This window comes from Balaenoptera acutorostrata, chromosome 10 (genome assembly GCF_949987535.1).
Source record: "Balaenoptera acutorostrata chromosome 10, mBalAcu1.1, whole genome shotgun sequence".
NCBI classification, from domain to species: domain Eukaryota; kingdom Metazoa; phylum Chordata; class Mammalia; order Artiodactyla; family Balaenopteridae; genus Balaenoptera; species Balaenoptera acutorostrata.
Genome location: NC_080073.1, coordinates 2,033,410 through 2,056,695, shown reverse-complemented (window position 1 = coordinate 2,056,695; position 23,286 = coordinate 2,033,410). Strand labels below are relative to the sequence as shown.

The 23,286-nt window shown below is 49.3% G+C and overlaps 1 protein-coding gene across 2 annotated transcripts; it reads right to left on the bottom strand.

The window, feature by feature from the left end:
• Positions 1-3,696: 3,696 nt before the first annotated feature.
• Positions 3,697-21,457, bottom strand: ISY1 (ISY1 splicing factor homolog). Of its 2 annotated transcripts, none has more exons than XM_057554825.1 (11): positions 21,167-21,457; positions 19,199-19,221; positions 18,640-18,691; positions 17,596-17,661; positions 17,373-17,415; positions 14,791-14,903; positions 10,972-11,089; positions 7,930-8,052; positions 6,840-6,970; positions 4,675-4,761; positions 3,697-4,367 (listed from the first exon to the last, which is right to left on the bottom strand). In XM_057554825.1, exons 1-11 carry the CDS (start codon positions 21,167-21,169, stop codon positions 4,260-4,262), a joined length of 867 nt encoding a protein of 288 aa, XP_057410808.1. In that variant the 5' UTR covers positions 21,170-21,457; the 3' UTR covers positions 3,697-4,259. The 2 variants fall into 2 exon arrangements, with proteins under 2 accessions (XP_057410808.1, XP_057410807.1); XM_057554824.1 differs by lacking the exon at positions 21,167-21,457 and adding an exon at positions 20,305-21,129.
• Between the last annotated feature and the right edge of the window lie 1,829 nt (positions 21,458-23,286).

Genomic DNA, 23,286 nt, shown 5'->3' with positions numbered 1-23,286 from the left:
GGGGAAAGGTGGCTCCAGGAGGGGCCGAAGTCCCACCAACCACAGGCACGGGGAGAGGGAGGAGGCTTGGGCAGCTGTGGGTGTACTGGGCAAGTGGCTGGCCAGCTGAACTGGCCTCTCCACCGGCCTTGCCTGGAACTGGTTTGGGGTGGGGAGTGTTGGCCTGGGTATGGACTTTGCCAGAAAACACAGCCACCATTTGCATTTGTGGGGTGATGGAATCGCTCTAAAACTGGACTGTCGTGAGGGCTGCATGACCCAGGAGGTTTATTAAAATCATTAAGTTGTGCACTCGCAGTAGGTTTTTATGGTATGTCAGGTATATCTCAGGAATGCTGTTAAAACATATCTGCATTTCCTCTCTTTGGTGGTAAATTCTTGGATAGCACAGTGGCATTTTATCTGAAAATGAATTATGCGCTTTTGAAATGGAGTAATTAAAAAATGTTTATGATGTCTCACTTAATGCCCCCCAATTTTTTTTTTTTTTTGGTTGCACCACATGACGTGTGGGATCCTAGTTCCCCGACCGACCAGGGATCAAATCTGCACCCACTGCATTGGAAGCACGGAGTCTTAAGCACTGGACTGCCAGGGAAGTGCAAGGCCCAAAAATTTAAATAATGCACATCCCCAAATCTTTTAAATGTGTCACGAATTTAACGTTCTTAAAGCTAACGGGGGTGAGCTGAGCGAACTTTCAGTTCGTGCTATTGCCACACGGTGGCACCATCCTCGCCGACGTACGGCAGCACCTGCTGCGACCCCAGCGTCGCGTGGATCAGAACGCCTCCAAGCGGTGAGAGAGAGACTTTCTCCCCCTTCCTTCCTTCCTTTCTCATCTTTTCCTTTCCTTCTACAGTCACCATTATTAAAATATATAGCCTCTAACGATATCGTCCGAGTTTTCTTTCTTTGGAAGAGCCCAGGCTAGGGATGAAAACGTGCCCCTGGTCAGAAACGAAGGTGGAAAACACCACGAAGACCAGACACCAGCCATGACGCCCTGTGTTCTTAATACAGAAGAGTGCTTGCTGCAGGATGTTAAAGAACTGAAAGCAGCAAGAATGCAAAAATACGCCACAGCAGCTGTAGACTTAGGTGCCCTGGGCTGGTGCCGGCTGAGGGCTGGGAGGACTCCTCGGGGCAGCCGCCTGGTGGCCAGAGAAACGTCAGACGTCCGCTCTCCCCTCCCAGTGCCCCCAAACCTCCTAACGGAGGCCAAAGGAGCCCTGCTTCATTCCAAGGTACCAGTCGCACACAGGACGCTCTGACTGGAAACACAGGGTCACCGGGCTCAGCACCTCCGCCCCAACCTCCGCCAGCCCCGCGGTGCCCTCCCACCCCAGGCGCTGTGCCCGCCCTGGAGGGGTGCCCTGGCTTCCTCCCCTCGCAGCTTCCCGCTGGCCCCCAGTCCCCCTGCCCGCACCAAGTGGGCCTGCTAGACAGACGCCAGGGACAAGCCCCGGCCCCTCGGGAAGCCCCTCTCACCTCTCCCACTGCCTCTGCTCCCCTCTGCCCCCTGCCCTGAGGCTCCTGCCCTACTTCCCAGCCCCTCACAGGTGCTAGTTTTCACACAGTCCTACCCGGCCCCACCAGAGGGACCTGGGGCCCAGCTCGTCTCCCTGGGGCGAAACGCAGGCTCGGTGACGCAGAAGAGCGCCAGGGGCAGCCCCGCAGGAGACCCTTCCTCTACAGTCTGCCTTCTTCTGCGGGGGGGAGTGCGAGAGGGTGAGGCCGGAGGGGAGCAGATGTGAAAAGCCGCCACCCCCACCGTGGACCTGTCTGCTCTTTAGTGGACCTGATGCCCCCCGGCTGGATTCTGCTGTCACTGCTTCCGTTAGTATGAGCAGGGGCTTTGGGAGGAAGCAGTGAGATGCGGACGGTGGCAGAGGATGGGGTGGGCATGGGGCGGTCTGGGAGGAAACGAAATGGGCCCCCCTCGCCCTGAAAGGTTTTAATCTCGTCCAGGTTTACAAATTGCCCGAGCCAGAGCACGTGGGCTCGGGGCAGAGTGCAGAGGGCTGGGGTGCAGGGGAGGAGGGCGCTGCGGGGCCCCGGTGGGGCTGGTGTAGGAGTCTTAAGGCATGACAGGAGGAGATTGGTGTTTCAGACTCACTACCCTGGCCGGTGGGGCAGAGGGGAGAGGGAAGGGGAGCGAAGTCCATGGACACGTATATCTCTGTTTGGGAAACTGGGGGCAGAGCCAAAGCTGCTATAAACCATGAAACAGATTTTGTCGAAGTTTCCGTGGAGCTGGGCCATGGAGATCACACCCCCCCAGTGGCCACACTCCCCTGCTGTTCCAGGCCTGGGGGAGCCCTGCAGAGACCTCCTCTCCAGCCCCTGGCAGACAGGTAACCGGGGCCTGCAGCACAGGAAGCAGCCTGGGGTTGGGCCCACCTCTGCCAGGGACACCTGTGCATCATCAGCAGAGCCCCCGTTTCCTCAGACGCCAGACACTGAGTCCTGTGCTGCCCGCATCCCATCCGGGGAAGCCACCGCGAGACCCTGGAGGGCCAAGGGGAGGAGACTGGGGGACTGTCCAGGTGGGCCGAGCTCCATGCACCTGCCCACCATCTTTCCAGGGATAAGAAACACCTGTCGCTTGAACCGCCTGCTCTCACTGAATGCAAGGAGCCCCACCCACATGTGACCCTTGGATGAAAACCCCGTAACTGGGCCGTCTGAGCTGGGCCCTCCAAACGCTCCCCAGGGCCAGTCTGTCCCAAGGCCCCCCCCCCTCGCCTCTGCCCACCCCATGGGACTACCCAGACCCGGGGGGAACTCGGAGGGCAGCAGGTCCAGTCCTGGCCTTTAAGACAGGGAACCTAAGGCCGGTGTCCAGAGGGACGGGCTCCAAGTCCCCACTGAGTTCGCTCCTGATCCCCTGCCTGGGGCCAGCCCCCGGCTGGGTGTGGATCCCAGGGCTGAGTCTGACCCTGCCCGGTCCCCGGGGCTCCCAGCGCTCCAGCCCTGACCCTCTCTGCTCCCAGCACAAACTCACCCAGGGGCTCAGCCGAGGGGCCCCTCCAGCCCTGTGTCCAGGGAAGGGAAGCCCCCCGCCCAGTCCTGTCCCCTCCCCTCCCCCTCACAGCTCTGAAGCCCCACGTCACCTTCCCCCCATGTCACCTTCCCCACGGCCACTCCCCGCCCTGCCCGGCCTCCGCCTGACCCCTTCCACCCTGGCTCGGGAACATCCTAAGGCAGGTCACACGCTGACGGTCACCCCCTCGCTCAGGCTGGCACTGCTCCGCTGCCCCCAGTCTCCTTCGGGAGGCCCGCCGGGACCGCGGCAGCTACACGGCTCTGCCGACACGCCCAGAACCCCTCCCGAGGGTGGGAAGCCCCCCCAACTCTGCCCGGAGCCGCGGCCTCTGCTGTGGGTTCTCCCCACCGGGAGGGAAAGACTCTGCCGGGGTGGCAGGTTTGGACCGACTCCCGGACATCCTCTGTGTGCTCCCCACAGGCCGGCGCCGCGGCCCTGCCGCGTCAGCCCTGATCAGCAGCCGTGGGTGCGGGGGCCACGGGAGGACAGCCCCGCCACCTCCTCAGCTCCCAGACGGGCCGCCGCTGGTCCCAGCCCTCCCACACCAGGGCTGCGTGTTTCGGGACCCCGTCCCCTGCAGTGACTGTGAACCTCACTCAGGTCCCAGTGCAGGCACGGCCTCAAGACAGGCAGCCCAGACCTGGAGGTTGCCTTTCACACAAAAATCTTTAATAAAAATAACTCTCTGCAGAACCAGTCCTAGACAGCAGTAGCAAACTCAAACTCCTGCCACCTGGGCAGCAAGGAGCAAGGCCAGCTGAGGGGTCTGAACTGAGGGCAGGGTTGCCCCGAAGGCGGAGCTCCGCCGGCTGCGCCGTGTGGGATGTGGGCTCGGGGCCCACACACCTTCTCATTCTTCAAGAGGAGTTACAAACACGTCTGCGTTTTTTAGGAGTGTCACTAACTGGTCGCCCTCCCCACCAAACGACAGGAGGAGACTACGTAAGACACTCAAAGGCTGACAGGGAGCGGCGTGTCCTACACACTCAAGACAGAAGTAAGTGGGTTCACACGTCAGCAAAACACCGGGACGAGGGGACACCGGGGCATCCGGCAGGCAAACGGCCCTCGGTCAGCATGCAGGCGAGAGCAGGGGAGGGAGGAAGGAGGAGAAGCGGCAGGCGGCCCGGGCGGCCCACCTCCCACGGCGCTGGCCGGCGGCCCCGGCGGCCCACCTCCCACGGCGCTGGGCGGCGGCCCCGGCTCGGCCCTAGTAGCCCAGGAGCCGCCTGGCCTCCTCGCTCTGGGCCTGCAGCGTCTCGCTGGTGTACTTCTGCAGGAGCTCCATCTTCTTCCTCCGCACGAGCGCCTCCTCGATCTGCGGGCGGGAGAGCGGAGGGCTCAGGCCGCAGGCCCCGCGAGGCCAACACGCCGCCTGGGCCCGGCCGGGAGCCCAGCACCCTGCGTCCGAGGCCCCGATCTCCGCCGGGGAGCAGGTGAGCGACACAGTGCTCAACTGCTGCCCCCAAGGCGCCTCGTCTGGACGCCTCGCCCTAACCTGAGCCCAGGGACCAACGCCCTGCGGTCGGGAGAGAGAGCCGCCCCAAGGGACAGGAAGCACCAAGAAAACCACGCAGCGCCCCTTGGGGCCCCTCGGAGGCCAGGCGGCCCCCAGCCCGTCCTACCTCTTGCTGCGACGGCACCGGGACGTGAGCGATGAACTTCTGCTGCCCGTCCTCCCCTCCTTTCTCCTGGCCGCCCTCCTCGTCAGACTGCAAAAGAGTACAACCAGAGGCCGCGCGGACGAGACCGTTAACAAGTGCCGGCACCGCCATAACGTGCACCAGCCTGCAGCCATTTAAAAGGAAAAGCAGCGACGAGGAAGCTCTGTTCTCAGACAGAGAGACACCCAAGACACAGCGTTAAGTACAAGAAGCAACAGAACGCTGTGTATCGCGCGACCTCTTGTACGAGGAAGAAAAGAGAAGCCAGTGATCTCAGTGAGAGCCAGCGGACAGAGGACAGGGCTGCGAAAGAGACGCTGTGTGGAATCTCTGTATACGTTTTGCGTTTTGAGTCTTGTGAATACATTATCTATTTTTTTAATTAAACTTAAAAAAAGCATACCTAGAAGAAAGCATCACTCAGAGGCTGCCTGTGAGTCAGCAGAGATCACTCATAACCTAAGGAATGACGTAGCCCTGGAGGCATGAGGAGAGAGGAGGCCTGCGTGGAGGCAGGTCCACTGCCCGCGGGTCTCTGGGCCGGACCCTGACCCCGCCCCCGCCCCACGTCACCAGCTGCCAGGAAAGCCGCGGTGGAAGCTCTCAGATGCCGCTGGTAGGAGAAACCGGTCCCAGGGCTCTGGGAAAGTCGGGCTGTATCCACCCAGGCGAGCCCACGGGTGGAAGTTCCACTCCTCAGGGCAGACTCCAACAAGGAAGGCTGTTGTAGCCCCAAAGAATCCACACCCGTGATGAAAGACACAGCACTGCCCACACGTGTCATACCACATCAGGTCCCTCGGTGGACACTGCGCTGTCACTGTGCAAGCCACTGGGGACACTGTGTGAAGGACCACACAGGACCCTCGGCAGCAGCTCTGCAACTTCCCGTAAATCTTAAGCATTTCAGGATAAACAATTCTTAAATCCTCTGATGGCCTTCCATCGCTCTCACGGTAAAGGAAAACGCTTCCCCAGGGGAGCCGGGGCCCCTGCTCGGCCCACCTCCCCTCCCCCAGCCTCCACTCTGCCCCCACTCTGCCCTCCAGCCACCGGCCCGTCCTCTGTCACCCACGCTCCCATGGGGTCATCCGCTCACGCTGTTCCCTGCTGCCTCTTCGCGTGGTTAATTCCCCCTTGTTTCCGGATCTCAGCTGAAGGGTCACGTCCCCAGCAAAGCCTTCACTGGCCCTGCCTTCACCATGTTGCTACCTAGAGCTCCTATCACAGTTGCCATTTCCCACGGTGTCTGCTGACCGGACTGTCTCCCCGGACTTCAAGCCACAAGCGAAGCGTGTTTGCTGTCCTGCCCCTCGAGTGGGCCTCACAGTAGCCACTCATTAAACAAACATCCCTTGAAAGAGCAAATGGATTATTTGCATCTAGAGAAAATCTTCCTAGGGCACACTGCCATCCTGCTTCAAATGCCTGCCTGAGGGCACGAACCTCAGGTCTGCTAGATCCTGTGTGACGGTGACGTAAGCCTCTCTGAGCCTGCTTCCTTGCCACTGACGTCACGGCAAGCCATGTGACGTCACACAGGGCCTGACCCATAGTCCAGGCATGGGTGCCTCCCCTCCCCTTGCTCAGTCCAGCAAATCAGTTCCATCCTGGACCTGCCCAGGGAGCAAGGCCTGCAGGGGTGCTGGGAGCAAGGGGGCTCTGCCTGAGGGATCACAGCTCCATCCCCAACCGGGACCCCCTGAGGAAGTCCCTTCTCTGCTCTGGGCTGGTTAAGACTACAGAAGAGTTACTGGCACTGCCATTTAAGCAGAAACAATGAGGTCATGGGCTAAAACACACTGGCTTCAAATGTGTTTATAAATCCAATTCCAGCATGTTCAGGAGGGCCTATCTCTTGAGATGCAAGTAAGTCATCCCTGGTGTAAAGCAGTTTAACAAGTGCCCTCACAGCCGTTCCTCTCTGGAACCCTCCCTGTGAAGCCGGGAGGTGACCTTCGTCCCCACCGTCTAGGAGAGAAGGCCGAAGCCTCAGATGGCGGCAGGGGCAAGAGCCGGGCCTTGACCCTGACCCCTCGTCTGTGCTTCCTGCTACCGCCCCCCCATCCTCCACGGCACGGAGAAGGCGGTGAGTGCCAGGGGGTCCCCTGCCGCCCGCCCAGTACCTCCTCGTCGGTGACAGCATAGATGTTGACCTCCTCCTCCTCCTCCTCCTCTTCCTCCTCCTCCTCCTTCTCCCCTCTTGCCAGCCGGGCCTCTCTCTCTGCTTTCCACTTGTCCACTAATTCGGCTCTGACTGCAGACAAGGGAGAGCAGGCGTTACTCACTCTGGCCTCTAAGAAAGCGTTAAACACCATGCAGGGCGAGGCCAAGACCTCCCTGCTGGAAAGAGTCACCTTCATCCTGCCCTGGTGGGCAGCAATCAGACAGGAATCAGACGGGAGGGCAGCTTTTAGGGGACATACCCAGATCCTCCCCGGTTCAGCACCCTGAGGCTCTCAAAAAACTAAAACTAGAACTACCATGTGATCCAGCAATTCCATTCCTGGGTATATATCCGAAAAAAACAAAACACTAATTCGACAAGATACATGCACCCCAATGTTCACAACAGTATTATTTACAGTTGCCAAGATATGGAAGTAAACTAAGTGCCCATCAACAGATGAATGGGTAAAGAAGATGTGGTACATACATACAATGGAATACTACTCAGCCATAAAAAGAATGAAATAATGCCATTTGCAGCAACATGGATGGACCTAGAGATTATCACACTAAGTGAAGTAAGTCAGATGGAGAAAGACAAATACTGTACGATCTCACTTCTATGTGGAATCTAAAAAATACAACAAACTAGTGAATATAACAAAAAAGAAGCAGACTCACAGATATAGAGAACAAACTAGTGGTTACCAGTGGAGAGAGGGAAGTGGGGAGAGGCAATTTAGCGGTAGGGGATTAAGAGGTACAAACTATTAAGATAAAATAAGCTATACAAGGATATATTATACAACATGGGAAATACAGCCAATATTTTATAATAACTGCTAATGGAATATACCTTTAAAAATTGTGAATCTCTATACTGTACACCTGTAACTTACATAATATTGTACATCAACTACTTCAATTTTTAAAAAAGCCCTAAAAAAAACAATGTTCCTTATAAAAATAAAAATAAAACCCCATTTTCAAGGGAGAGAAAAGAAACCAGATGCCAGCAGCAATGAAATGAAATGCCCGCAGACCTACGTTTCTTTTCATATTCCTGTTCCAAAGGCACAATAACACCATCGTCTTCATCTAGGTAACCGTAGTATTCAAAATCGATCGCCTTCATGAGCTCAGCGCGTGTCTTTCTTGGAGGAGGAAGAGCTAAAAGAAAGAATTCACCAGCTTAGCTGAATTTCCCGTCATAATCTCACTCAAGCCTTCTCCTCATACAATCTTACGCAGGCATACAGTAGGTGTGTTCATGAAAATATCATGAAATAGGCACTTCTCTACACTAGTAATGGGATTATATACGTGGTACCACTCTTTTTAAAATCAGTGTTGAGGGCTTCCCTGGTGGCGCAGTGGTTAAGAATCCGCCTGCCAACGCAGGGGACACGGGTTCAAGCCCTGGTCCCGGAAGATCCCACGTGCCGCAGAGCAACTAAGCCCGTGCACCACAGCTACTGAGCCACAACTACTGAGCTCACGAGCCACAACTACTGAAGCCCGCACGCCTAGAGCCTGTGCTCCGCAACAAGAGAAGCTACCATGATGAGAAGCCTGTGCACCGCAACAAAGAGTAGCCCCTGTTCGCTGCAACTAGAGAAAGCCTGCGTGCAGCAACGGAGACCCAGTGCAGGCAAAAATAAATAAATAAAATAAATTTAAAATAAATAAATAAATAAAATTAAATCAGTGTTGAAATCTTTGACCCAATTAGTCCAGTTAGAAGGAATCTATCCTAACTTAAAAAATAGAAACAAAACCTGGCAAAGCTTTATGGGCAGAGGTGTGCGTCACAGCGTTATTTATACAACAGTGAAAACTTGGACACCCAAGGATTATGATCTGCAACTCAAGCATGGTGGAGGGGAGGGGATCCTGCAGCCCCACTAATGCTGCTTCATAGGGTGCTTTAACAACACAGGAAATGCCATAATATTTAATGAAAAAACTAAGAACACAGATAAAACAAAAGAAACTACAAACAAAAAAGATAAATGAGAAATTCCTGAAGAAAATACTTTCAGACTAAGAATTACTATTCAGAATATTTAGTAATACTTGAAAATCAAAAGGGAAATGACAACCCAACAGATTAGTCAAAGAATAAAAGCTGATAATTGAAGAAGAAAAAACTCTTTATGTATGAAAATTTCATTTAGTAACTGAATTCAACTGTCAATTTCATTAGTAATGGGGGGAACAAAAAAATAAAAATAATACATTGTTTCAAGCACCAGATCAGCAAAGATGTTATAATTATAAACATCTAGAAATAACTAAATAGCAAAGGAGGGATGGTCACACCAAGTACGGTTAATCCCTGAGACTCTCTAATCCGTCACATCACTTGGCGGTCTAAGGAGAACCATGAGGGGACATGGACGGACTGCACACACAACCCTGTCCACCCCTCCACCACGTGGGCTGCATCCAGGACAGGGCTGAAACCTAGCAGCCTCAGAGCGCTGCATGCATTCCGGCCACAGGATGGAGCTGTGATCCAACCAAAGCCAACCAGACTCAACTCTGGGAATTCTGCTTGAACTGTTTTGGGGGAAAAAAATCTGTTGCTGAGAGAGAACAAAATTTAAGTCGATGACGGACAACCAGCCACCACAAGAGGAGAGTGAGACAGAGAAAAAAGCTCACAGGATGGAAGCCAAAACTGCAACACGGAGCAATGTGACCTGGAACCGGCCATTCCTGAAGGCAACCTTGTCAGTTATGTGAGCCAATAAATTTATAGACTTTTCTGCCTAAAGTAATTGGGGTTGAGTCAACTGTCACTTATGCTGATGTAATTTAGTTGATGAAATAAGCATGGGAGTACATGGAAAAGGCTGGAAGGGAACATTCCAAACAGATAATAACAGTGACGGGTCACCTCTAGCAGGGCACTGGGATGGGGGTCAAGGGGATCAAGGGGACTGTGCTACTATTTTTTTTTTTTTTTGCCGTGCGGCATTCGGGATATTAGTTTCCCGACCAGGGTTTATTTAAACCCGTGCCCCCTGTAGTGGAAGCACAGAGTCTTAACCACTGGACCGCCAGGGAAGTCCCTGTGCTACTATTTCCATTATACGCATTAAGACTAAGTTGCGCACTTTCTTGGTTAAAAAAATAAACAACTCTATGACTGGAATAAATAAAAATAAATTTAGAAACAATGTAAAAGCAAAAAAAAAAAAAAAGTAACATACACAGCACACCCTCACTTTAGTGGCCTTAAAAAACTGGAAGGGGATACACCCCAACATGTCAACAACCATCATCTATAAGTTGTGAAAACGTGGGTGTTTTTTCTGATTTTCTGTATTTTACATCGTGTCTATAATAAAATTATACTGCATTCATAATAAACGGCATGATATTTAAACTCTGAATTATTTTAAGTGATGCCAATCATGCATGCAAAACCAGTGTGTGCATAATGAATTTAAGAATGAGCAGGGCTTCATGAAAGCAGAATTGTATTTTTAAACAAACAGGAAACCGACTGGAAGGAAACAGCAGAACGCCAGCAGTGAGAGGAATCCTGGTCTCATCCTTCTCTGCTTTCCACACTTCTTTCTATAAAATGCTTGGACGGCTTTTTGAAAAGTCAAAATTAAGATACACAGAAATTCCAGACCAGCGGTTTCCAACTGCATTTTGGAGGCTCCCAGGGCTGTGGAGGGAAGGGCAGAAGCGGAGAGGGTGCCCGGCTTGGATTCACTCTCCTCCACTTGCGCATTTCGGGGTTCGGCCCGAGGTGTCATGTGTCCTTCAGTTAAGAGTTTTTTCAACTGAACACGTAACTGAAAATGAAGCTGACTGAACTGCAAACAGGGAGACTCCTCGTTCACACTCAGACGGGTGTGGGCAGAGCCTGCAATCTGACACCTGTGAGTTCTGGGTTCCCGTTCTCACCGCAACTGTGTGCCCACCTGAGAACGAAAATCCTCTGAGGACACGGGGCTGCTGTGTGGCTAAGGAACGGCATAGGAAGAGTGCCCTGCAGACGGCATGTCTACTGTTACAAGCAGGACCAAGATTTCCAGGCTAACACCCCGGCGAACACCAGTTACTTACGTTCTCTCTCAAACAGCTCTCTGACGCCAGGCAAGTCTTTCGCTGCTCCGAAGTACTTGTAACCTCGATTTCCTGGGACTTCTTTCCCTTCATGATCCAGCATTTTAGGGCCAACTTTCTTATTGGGAAGGAAAAAGAGAAAATGGATCTGACCCTTAAACCCACTATTTCCATGTTTGCAAATAGATTTAAGATAATAATGCTAAAGGTAGAAAATATTAATGTACACAGAAATATATTTAGGTACTTTTTTTAATCCCTTAAAAATCAACCTAAATACCTAACAGTAAGAGGATGATTTAAGTAAATTATAGCATATTCAGGATGGAACATATCCTATAGCTTAAAAATGATGGTTCATACGAAACTCTGATATTGACTTAGAAAAACACAATGTAATGTTAAGTGAAAAAAGCTTTAAAAAATTGCAAAAAACCTAAATGACAAGCAGTAGAAGACAAATGAAATATCCAGAAGATGGAATTCTCTCCACTAAAAATGATGATGTTGACAACTGCATACAGTATGTGACCCTGGACAAGGCTCTGTGCCGTAAGGGGAAAGGCCATAAAGGATGAAACTCAATAAAACAGCCAAGTGATTGTATCAAAGTTAAATGTCTTAAACTCTACCATGCTTATATAAGAGAACATTCTTATTCTTAGGAAATACACACAAAAGTATTTCTTAGGAAATACCCCTTAAGTATTAAGGGGTAAAGGAACATGATGTATTTAAGCCTCAAACGGTTCAGAGAAAATAAATCTCAAGGTACACACAGAAAATGATAAAGCAAATACAGCAAAATGTTAAAAACTGGTAAATCTGTATAAAGGGTACATAGGATTTCTCTATACAATTTGTGGAACTTTCTGTGAGCTCAGAAATGCTTTTTGAAACGATTATATAAATGATTATTTACTGACATGAACATATGCGTCTGATAAACTGTTAAGTGAACAAAGCATATAGTTAGAATAATGAACCATTATCTGTAAAAATAAATATATATATATGCATAGAAGAAATTCTAGAAAGATAAGTAGAAAATGTTAATAGCAGTCATTTCTGGGTGGTAGGAAAATACATAATGTAATCTATATCACACACAGAATATATAAAATTTTTTTTTTTAAATACATCCTTTTATTAGAATTGCCAAAGAAGTATTTGGAATTTTTGCTTTTGTTGTTGCTGATGTTGCTTTTTTTTTTAATTGAACCATCTTTTTCTCTTTATTTATTTATTTATTAATTATTTTTGGCTGTGTCGGGTCTCCGTCTCTGTGCGAGGGCCCTCTCTAGTTGCGGCAAGCGGGGGCCACTCTTCATCGCGGTGCACGGGCCTCTCACTATCGCGGCCTCTCTTATTGCGGAGCACAGGCTCCAGACGCGCAGGCTCAGTAGTTGTGGCTCACGGGCCTAGTTGCTCCGCGGCATGTGGGATCTTCCCAGACCAGGGCTCGAACCCGCGTCCCCTGCATTGGCAGGCAGATGCTCAACCACTGTGCCACCAGGGAAGCCCAAATTTTTTTATATTTTAGAATTTTTATATTTTTTGTTTTGTATTCTTTTTTTTTTTTGACATAAAAGTAGGTACTCTTTATACAAAGTTACCATTTTGAAAAGAAGTATAAAACCTAGAACCAGAATTGTACATACATGAGTATGACCTCAGTTACAGGACTCATGGAAAAACAGTGTACGGAAACATTCCAGAAGCTGCTCCTAGTTAAAAGCATCATGACTGCATGGTGTTCTGCTCTATACTTTTCTGAACTTAATAACAATATATTACTTTTTCTCTTATTATCGTACTAAAATACACGTAACATAAAATTTACCATCTTAACCATTTTTAAGTGTCCAGGTCAGTGGTATTAGTACATTCATAGTGTCATGCAACCATCACCACCATCTTGTAAAACAAACTCTAAATGTGTCACTTTTTTTTTTAGCTGCGCTGCACGGCTTGCAGGATCTTAGTTCCCCGACGAGGGACAGAACCTGGGCCACAGCAGTTAAAGTGCTGAGTCCTAACCACTCGACCACCAGGGAATTCCCTAAATGTTACTTTTGTACATAGAAAATGAAAATAAAATTCTTTAGCATTAAAAAGACGCTAGGGCTTCCCTGGTAGCGCAGTGGTTAAGAATCCGCCTGCCAATGCAGGGGCCACGGGTTCGAGGCCTGGTCCGGGAAGATCCCACATGCCACAGAGCAACTAAGCCCGTGTGCCACAACTACTGAGCCTGCGAGTCACAACTACTGAAGCCCACGTGCCTAGAGCCCATGCTCCGCAACAAGAGAAGCCACTGCAATGAGAAGCCCGTGCACTTCAATGAAGAGTAGCCCCCGCTCACCGCAACTAGAGAAAGCCCACACGCAGCAACGAAGACCCAGCACAGCCAAAAATAAAAATAATAAATTAAAAAAAAAAGACTCTAGAAGGAAATACATAAAAACATTACTGTTGACTCTGGGTGGTGGAACTTAAGAATATCATACATATTAATTTTGTAACCCTTCCAGGAAGGGTAATAAACCTCTGCACTAAAGCAGTCTGACAGGGAGCAAAATCACCGTCACAGAACTACTGAAGATGCAGTGAGAACGTTCCTAGCACAGGTACTCCAGGAGTGGAAGTGCCTTTCTTTCTGCAACAAGAATAAATGCCTCGGGCTTCCCTGGTGGTGCAGTGGTTGAGAGTCTGCCTGCCAATGCAGGGGACGTGGGTTCGAGCCCTGGTCTGGGAAGATCCCACATGCCACGGAGCAACTAGGCCCATGAGCCACGACTGCTGAGCCTGCGTGTCTGGAGCCTGTGCTCCGCAACAGGAGAGGCCGCGATGGTGAGAGGCCCATGCACTGCGATGAAGAGTGGCCCCCGCTTGCCGCAACTAGGGAAAGCCCTTGCACAGAGGCGAAGACCCAACACAGCCAAAAATAAAATAAATAAAATAATAAAATAAATAAAAATTAAAAAAAAATAAAGGAATTCCTTTAAAAAAAAAAAAAAAGAATAAATGCCTCATTTTTAGGCCAGGTACTAACGTGAGAACTGTGGTTTTGCATTAAATACATAGAAAAACTGCACATATTTCTTACATAACATACTACAGTCCACTGACTAGATACTACTGGTTCAAATGACCTGGGTAAATGGGGCAGGGCCTGGGGCAGCATTTTTCAAAGTTGAGACCCACTGGCGGGTCGTGAAATCCATTACATGGGTCATAATCATCAATTTTTAAAAAAATCAAGATAGAACAGAATAGAAAATATCAAACTGCAGCAACATATACCAAGTATTTTTTCAGTACTGCGCTGTGATATAGTGAGTGAGTGAGTGTGTGTGTGTGTGTGTGTGTGTGTGTGTTTATTTTAGAGTGGGTCATGGGCCTAAAAGCTTGAAAGTCACTGTTCTGGAATATTGCATTTAAAGAATCCAGAGAAAGGAAACACAGCCATGTCCCCAGGGCCCCCTTGAGTACAGAAGACTACAATGGAATGGTTGTCCCAGTTCTCAAGGAGTTCAGAGAAGACTGTGAGGGGCCAAGGTCATTTCAAACAAGAGGCCCAGGGAGCCCGCGTGGCTCACTCTGGAACACCTGGCCAGTACACGTGCTGAGGCCTGCGCTGTGGACCTTTAAGCACCACTGGCCCGTGCTTTCACGTTTCCTGTCCACGCGCAACAGGCACTGTCAAGCCTCTTTTCATCTCTCCAGTGCCTACTCTGTGGCAGGGCTGCGGGGGCAGCAGGAGCCACCCTGCAGGCAGACAGCGCCCGTGCTCAGCCCCCAGGGCCGCGGCTTGCTTACCCCATAGTCAGGACCACCCAGCTCCTTGATCCGGGCCTCCCAGTGTCCCTTCTCTCTTAGCAGCTTGTTAATTTCATCATTCAGGTCACGAATTCGGAATTCACCTAGACCAGCTAGAAAACAAAAATGTCCTATCGTTTCTTGAAAATACCACTCGATGTCGTAGCCTTAAGAGTGAATGTCAACACCTAAAAAGGTGCATAACACAAAGATACTATTTCAATTTATAAGAAAACCCACCCACACCGAACTCACGGAAGGGCAACAGTCATGCACAGAGTTTGAGCAGCACGGGGGGGAAAGAGCTTCACCCTCACTAGCAACCACAGAAACACAAACTGAAGCAACCCTGCAGCTCCATTTACACCGCCACTGAGACAGTGAACTCTTAGAGGTGGGGACACAGCGTCCAATCAGTGTCAGCCAAGATGCAGCGAGGCAGCGACAGCATCAGGGCTGGTGGCAGTCTGTGTCAGTCTAGTCCTTTCAGGAAAGCAACACCTAGTTAAGTGGGAACATCTTCGACAAAGACTAGGGCCTGAAAATTGAGCCTAAGGGACAGATTTATAGTCTATATTTTTTACTTATTTATTTTTTGGCTGCACCGCGCAGCACGTCATATCTTACCTCCCCCGACCAGGGATCGAACCTGTGCCCCCTGCAGTGGAAGCGCGGGTTCTTAACCACTGGGCTGCCAGGGAAGTCCCTAAGGGACAGATTTAAAGGGATGACGACAGGGAGTTTGCTGAGGTGTAGTCGTTGGCGGCTGGGAGCCAGGAGCAGTTGGGGCTATTCCAAGGGAGAAGCCTTCCCTTTCTCCACTGAATTGCTTTTGTGCCTTTGTCAAGTCAACTGACCACATACGTGTGCCCCTATTTCTGGACTTCTTACTCTGTTCAATTGGTCTGTGTGTCTATCTTTCACCAATACCCAATTGTCTTGAATAGCTTTAGCTTTACATTAAATCATGAAATTAGGTGTTATGAATACTCCAATTTTTTTCTTTTTCAAAACTGCTTTGGCTATTCTAGTTCCTTTGCCTTTCCATTTAAATTTTAGAAACAGTTCGTCAACATAAACCAAAAACCACTGCTGAGATTTTGACTGTGATAGATTTCAAAAAGAAAAAGAATCGACACCTTTCCTATATTGAGTCTTCCCAGCCACAAACACTGTCTATGTCTCCATTTGATTGGTTCTTTGACTTCTTTCATCACTGTTTTATAGTTTTCAGCATACAGGTCATACATATATTTTGTTAGATTTATACCTAAGTATTTCTTGTGTTTTGATGCTTCTGTAAATAACACTTTAATAAAAGTTCTAGTTCCAAATGTTCACTGCTAGTACATAGAAATAGAATTGATTTTTGTGTATTGACTTTCTATTCTGCGATCTTGCTAAACTCATTTATTCATTTTAGAAATCTTTCTGTAGATTCCTTGGGATTTTCTACACAGAAAGTTATGTCATCTCAGAATAGAGCATTTTTCTTCCCTTCCAATCTTTGGGCCTTTTATTTCCTTTTCTTGCTTTATTGTACTGGAAGGGAATTCCAGTACAATACTGAATAGAGGTGGTGAGAATGGATATCTCCACCTTGTTCCTGATCTTAGCAGGAAAGCATTCAACCTATAGCTGGCTATAGGTTTTTTGGTAGAAGTCCCTTATCAGGAAAAAAAAAAAAAGTTCCCTTCAATTCCCAGTTAGCTGAGGTTTTTTTTTGGTTTTTGTTTTTAATTTTTTTAATTTATTTATTTTTGGCTGCGCTGGGTCTCCGCTGCTGCGTGCGGCACGTGGGCCCCCACATTGGCCGTTGGATTCTTAACCACTGCGCCACCAGGTAAGTCCTGATCTTTTTAAAGAACCCGCTTTTGTTCTATTTTCTCTATTCATCTTCTGTTTTCAATTTCATTGATTTCTTCTCTTTATTATTTCCTTCCCTCTGCTTACTTTGGAATTAATTTGCTCCTCCTTTTTAGTTTCTTAGGGTAGAAGCTTAGATCACTGACTTGAGACCTTTCTTATTTTCTTTTATTTTAATGCTATAAATTTTCACCTAAACACTGCTTTACCTGCACGCCATAAATTTTTTTGTCCCCTGAATTCTGACATTACGTTTTCATTCTCATTCAGTTCAAAATATTTTCTAATCTCCTTGAGGTTTCCTCTTAGATATATGGGTTGTTTAGAAGTATGTTTAATTTCTAAATAGTTAGGAATTTTCCAGATATCTTTTTGTTATCGATTTCTATGTTAACTGTGTTATAATCAGTGAACATACTTTGCAAAATTTTAATTATTTTAAGTTTGCTAACATTCATATTATAACCTAAAATATGCTTTATTTTGCTGAATATTCCATTTGCTCTTACAAAAAGAAATTGTACTGTTTTTTGTGAGGTGGAGTCTTCCATAAAGGTCAACTAGGTCAAACTGATCGATAGTATTGTTCAGTTCTTCTATGTTCTTACTCATTTTGTACCTACTTGTTCTATTGATTATTGAGAGAGGACGCTGACGTCCCCAAGGCTAATTGTGGATTTGAGAATCGAGCACTTTAAACAGACAGGCTAGCTTACCATTCTGAATTTGAGCCACTTTTTTTGAGATCTCTCCAATGATCTGTGAAAAAAATAAAAGGCAATATATTTTTATGACTTTTGAGTAAGTCTGAAAGCATAAGAAATATATAATTCAAAATCAGTAATTAAAAATTCTTAGAATTCTGGTTGAAGAGTCATGTAGGTACAAAAGCCATCAGAGACCTGTTCTTCCGTAAGATCAGATTCACCCAGCACATACCTGTCGTCTCCACTTCTCGGCTTTGGGCAGCTCAGTACACTCCGAGGCAAGGAAGGGTCTTCGCTCCTAAGGAAAAGCAAAACACATGCTGCCGCTGTACTGTATGAAATTACAAGCTTTGTGCAACATTCATGACTGACTCGGGCCTGAAGCCTGAAATGTCTAACAGGCTAAAGACATCTGCAGCTTCAGTTCCAGGTGCTCTTCATCAAGCCTTATGGCTCACGCTGCAGCCTCTCCTTAGGAAAGAACTACACAGGCAAAAATATTCACTGCATTGTACCTGGTACAGGCAGCCACTGGAAACAACGTAAAAGTCCAGTACACTTGACCCCTGAGCAACATGGGGGTTAACCCAAGTATAACTTACAGTCAGGCTTCAGTATCTGTGTTTCTTCCGCACCCACAGATTCAACCAAGCACAAACTGTGTAGTTCTGTAGTATTTACCGTTGAAAAACATCCGTGTATAAGTGAACTAATGCAGTTCAAACCCGTGTTGTTCAGGGTCAGTTGTTATAGAGAGATGGCGAAGTACACCCGGTTATACCCATTTCATGACATATTTATACTACCTTAGGAAATGACAGCTCTCAGTGTTTAGAACAAACATACACATACATGCATGTCTGTGTGTATACAGGTGTGTGTGCGGGTGTGTGTATAATTTTAAAAAACAAAACAAAAATATTCAAAGAACAGTACATATTCCCCCTAACCTGGCTGAGTCTCCACGCGCTAAGGTCATTACTGGTTTCAGGTTAGAGCTGCTCCTGACAGCACACCCCACTTTGTACTATTCAGTATTAGACAAGGCTGGGATAACATGGAAACCCAATCATCATATTACAGAGCAGACAGAAGCACAAGTAGTCAGATCATCACACTGCCCCAGCTACCTGGGATTCAAGTGTACAGACTCATAAGACACAGGAAAGCATGGACGAGGAAGAGGAAGATCTGGAGTCTGAAGTGTGTTCAGGAGGGAGTTTTACTGCACTTCTTCTCAATAATTTAAAAATTCATGAGGAAGATTTAAACCAACCTTTACTTTTCCCTCTTCCAGCTGAGCTTGGCGAAATCTTGCTAAGGCCGTCCTACCGGGAACAGAGAAGACACCGTTAGATCCTGCTCAAAGATCTCTTATCATCCAAGTTCCTGGATGGGTAAATCTGCTCATGACCTTACTGAATGTCATCCATCACTCATAAACATATATACATATTGCAATCAAGAAACCACAGAGAAGTTATGGGTTTCCATGTTCCAAAAAGTAGGGCTTATAAGGATTTGTGTTCCTTTCACCCATACGGCATGTAAGGACTGGACTGTGGGAAACTCCACTCGTCAGGCCACTGTGGTGAGCAACACATCCAGATGTTAAAAAGACTAATATTATGGGCTGTCACTCTAACAGCCCCTGCACCACCCCAGGTGAGCGAATGTTCATCCAAAGTAAGTTCTGGGAGCTGTCAGAAAACACTATGGGGAAAAGAAATGTATGGGCAAATACTATATGAATACTATTTCAACACAGGTAGAGAAAGAAAGCTATACCAAAAGACCAAACAGAAATTTACAGAAGAAATCGAGTTGATACGTACATGGCCTTTTCTGCATTTCGGGCCTAAAAGGAGAGAGAAGGGGAAAAAAATGTCCACGTTTAAAGAGCTTTTTCTTTTACTTTCTAGAAAAACATTTCATTTACTTTGTAGAGAAAAGTTTCACAAGGACACAGGCACAAGCAGAATGCCTGAAGTAGTACATGAACACAGTAACAATCGCAACAACAATCAAAAGATGCCCACATCCTGTGGCCTTACTTACGCTGCTGTCTCTACCTAAAGTCTTTACTCCTCCACCCCCCCCAAACCCCTTGGATCTGGCCACTCATCCTTCAGAATTTACCTGTGTTATCACCGTCCCAGACAATTCTTCTGTGGCCCCTTCATCCCAGCCAGGCTGCCCTCCTCTGTCTGGGTTTATACCTACCACACAATTTCCACCCAGCATCACAATTGTCTGTTCCCTGCCAGTGAAATTTGAGGAAGGAAAGACTGGCTTTTACAAAGTGAGTTTTATCTAAATACTGTTGCACTAATGTCAAGTCAATTATCCCTGAAACACAGTGTCAGGCACGGAACACGTTTTCTGGGTTGCAGTGTAAGTAGAAAGAGTACTTGCTGAGTCAAGGACTTGAGTTTCACTCCCGGCTCTCCAACTTACCATCCCTGAGAAGTTGTCTCTCTAAGCCTCAGTTCCCCCACCTTTACAGCAGGGATCATACCTTTTATCTCATAAAGACGTCATGATGATTTAATGAGATAAATACATGAAGTCATCAGATGCTCAGCAAAAGCGAGCTCAATTTAAATCTTTTTGACTCTCCCTTTCAATGGACACAGAAACAAACTTGTCAAGTTTGTTTGTAGATAAATGAACACAATATCTACTAAGAAATAAAACAGAGGTTCTCCCAGGAGAAGCCATCATCTTGAAGGCTGAGGATGTGTCCTACCTATTTCATTAAAGCCTACAGATTCTAAGTATTTAATTTAATGTTTCTCAATGCTTACTCCATGCTTTAAACACCACGCTGGGTACTAGGAATTTGGTCACGGTTCTCGCTTTTGAGAGAACTCATAGGAATTTCCCCCCAAAAAACATGAACTTGTGATAAGGGCATGTACCAGGGGTGATGGAAACCCACAAATATGAATGCGTGTTGGTGACAGTTTGCCAGAAACATCCAGGCCCAGGGATCCTTCTGTCCTGCTAGGGAACGGAGACTGGCGATTCCCTGTTTGTCAGAGTTCAGAAACAAGAGGCAGAATCAAGAGGCTGAGCCGGCTAGTATGAAGCTGTAATACGGGGCATATCCTCCGAGGGCTGGAGAATAGAAAGGGCTGTTTTTTGTCCACCGGCTTCTCTCGTCCTCCGGATCTTGGGCTCATCAATCTACAATGGCATCCATTACACCTTCTACCATTTATTACGCCGTCGTGCGCTTCACTTAATGAGACCATCATGGTAACCAACATGTAAGAGTATCCTCCTTGTGCCGGCACTCTGCGTGCTCCGTCGTGGCGCTTCTAGAACAAATGAAGCAGCCGACCACCCGCGCCCGCTCACAGCGATCACACCCTCCTGCGGTCACACGACGCCGGCCACTCGTCCATCCCTGGACCCCGACAACGCGCCAGACACCGTGTCAGGCGTTAAGGAGGCAGAGGTGGGAAGACCCTGCTCTCGGGAAGCTCTCCGTCGGGGAGCCGGAGAGCAGACACAAGGCAAATAGCGTAGGAACCGCTGCTGGGCCCCTCACGGGACGCGGCGCCGGCCCTGCGCCTCCCGGAGCCTCGGCTTCCCGGTGGGGAACTACAGCGCGCCGTCCGGACTCAGCACGGCCGCGGACGGCGCGGCGGCGCCGAGGCTCAGCATCCTCCAGCCTCTGGGCTCACGCGGCGCGAAGACCCCCGCGTCCCGGCCGCGGATCCTGTAGCCCGCAGGGGTCCCTTGGGCGCCCCGGACCCGGCCCGCCGCTCGCCTCCCTCACTCCCCGCCCCGCTCACCATGGTGCGAGGGAGGGCGCCGCCCTCAGGCCGCGCGGCCCCAGCCCAGGGAGCTTCGCCGCCCCAGGCGCGGCCGACCCGGACGGGAACTAAAGGTTCTCGCTGACGGCACCACCGGCTTCTGAGTCGGAAGGATAACTGGGAAGGACCAGAAGTGACGGACCGGAAGCGAAATTGAGAATTGACCCGGGGAGGGGAAGAAAACGCAGGAGAGCTCCAGTAGGCGGCCCTCCCTCGGCGTCTGGACCTCGCACCGTCACGCCCGTACGGAAAATAGGGGCGCTGGCCGAACCGCGCTTGCGCAGTGGAACCGACGTGCCTCTAACTGGGCGCGGGGCGCTAGTTTTGCTCTCGCGATAACAACGGCGAGACGTCCCGCGGTAGCTGTTGGTCCTGCACACGCGCTCCTGCAGTTGTGTGTGAGGCTAGCTGAGATGTGTGTGCAACTGTAGGTGCGCATCCCTCCTGCCCTGTCTGGTTCTGCGAGATCAGACACGCCCTGTGGAAGTTACTCGTCCTCATCCCTCTGAGTGGACGGGGCCGCTAGACTGGGCCCTCCCGCCGCCTGCGTGCTCTCCAGGGGCAGGAGCTGGCCCGGCCTCGCCAACCCCCACTCGCCTCCCAGGCGTTTACTTGCGGCCTGTGCTTTTTCTGAGATTTTCTCCTCCTGGAATCGAGGGGTCTGTCGGAGCTGGACCAGGGCTTGAGGTCACCCTTTTAAAATAAGCAATGTAAGGTCCAGGGGAGAAAAGGCCACTTATGTAAGGAGAGTGGTGAGAGAGGGACGGTCAGTCGGTGTCTGCTGGGCACGTTGCGGGGATCAGAAGGGCCACAGACCAGGACCAGGGAGGCAGGGGAGAGGCCACCGGTAGGGATGGTCCTGGTGGCCCCTCCCTCAGGGTGTCAGTGATGGAGCGAGCTGTGGTGTGACATTCAGGCGGGGGCCGGTGGCTAGTTCAGCCATTTCCAGCGGCTCCCCCTTTGCAAGCATGGTGCTTCGCCGTGGCGACTTGCTCCGCCACGGGGCCTAACCGATGCCGGGAACTCGGGCTGCAGGCGGGAAGCACAGGCCAGCGTGAGAAGCAGCTGACGTGTGTGGTTCAGGATGTCAGGACAGACATGTACTTGGGATAGACACCAGGAGCTCGTGCCTGAACCATGACAAGTTTTCTCCTTAAAAGTTTAGGCCGTTCTGCTAGACTCCATCGTCCCACCTCCCTGACGGCTAGGTGTGGGTTTGCCAGTAAATAATGGCCAATGGGAATTGAATGAAAGGAATGTGAGCCACTTATGCGGTGCCCTTAACAGTATGGGACGTGTCTTGCCCTTTTCCCCTCTCTGCTGACTGGTGACTATGGGAGCAGCCACCTTGAAGGAAGAAATGAAGTATTTTGAGAATTGGGGGGTTCCCTTCCAGGCTGACAGCCACTTTCAGACTCCAAAGGCAGATAATCCTTAGTATTTGGTGACATCACTGAGTTGCTGAGTCTTTGCCTGGAGCCCACTACTCAATCTTCAGTTGTGTGAACCAATAAATTCCCTTCAGTGTTGGAGCCAATAGTCAGACTTCCTGGTACTTGAAACTCAGAGCATCCTGATCCACTTCTCTTGCCACAGTCAGCTAAGTGTCCTTCCTCTCTAGGCTCACACTGATGCTGTCTTTGTCCACGTCAACTGTCCCTGTTGCCTGCAGAACGCTTCTCCTCCGTCCAGCCACCTAATCCCCTGTTCATGCCTGCTCAGCATTTAAGGCAGTTCAGACAGCCTGGATTCATAACCCGATTCCAACGCTTCTTAGCTCTGTGGCCTCAGATGACATACTCAACCTCTCTGTTTAATTTTTACTCTGCTGTGAAATTGGCCTAAGAGTATTTACCTTCCTGTTCTCATTTTACCTCATCCACGGAATTGGGACATTTGCCTTAAGGAGCTGTGGTTTTAAAGGAGACACTACACACAAAAACTGCTCAAAACAGATCTATGTAAAGCTCTCAACTATTTCAAAAACAAAAACCCCATGCACTGCAGTCAGATCTAGTGTGTGGCCTCACCTAACTCCCATGTACCGTCAGCTGGCCAGGCTCAGGGGCTTGCAGGGCTTTGTAAAAGCTCTCTTAGCC

Bases quoted from the DNA above. Each gene is read 5' to 3' on its own strand.
- ISY1 (XM_057554824.1), bottom strand. From the start codon at position 20,343: ATGTTTCTGGCAAACTGTCACCAACACGCATTCATATTT. The intron at 18,692-19,198 runs GTACGTATCAAC...TGTTCCCGGTAG, and splicing joins CGAAATGCAGAAAAGGCCAT to GACGGCCTTAGCAAGATTTC. The intron at 4,368-4,674 runs GTAGGACGGGCT...TCCCGCCCGCAG, and splicing joins CGGTGCCGTCGCAGCAAGAG to ATCGAGGAGGCGCTCGTGCG.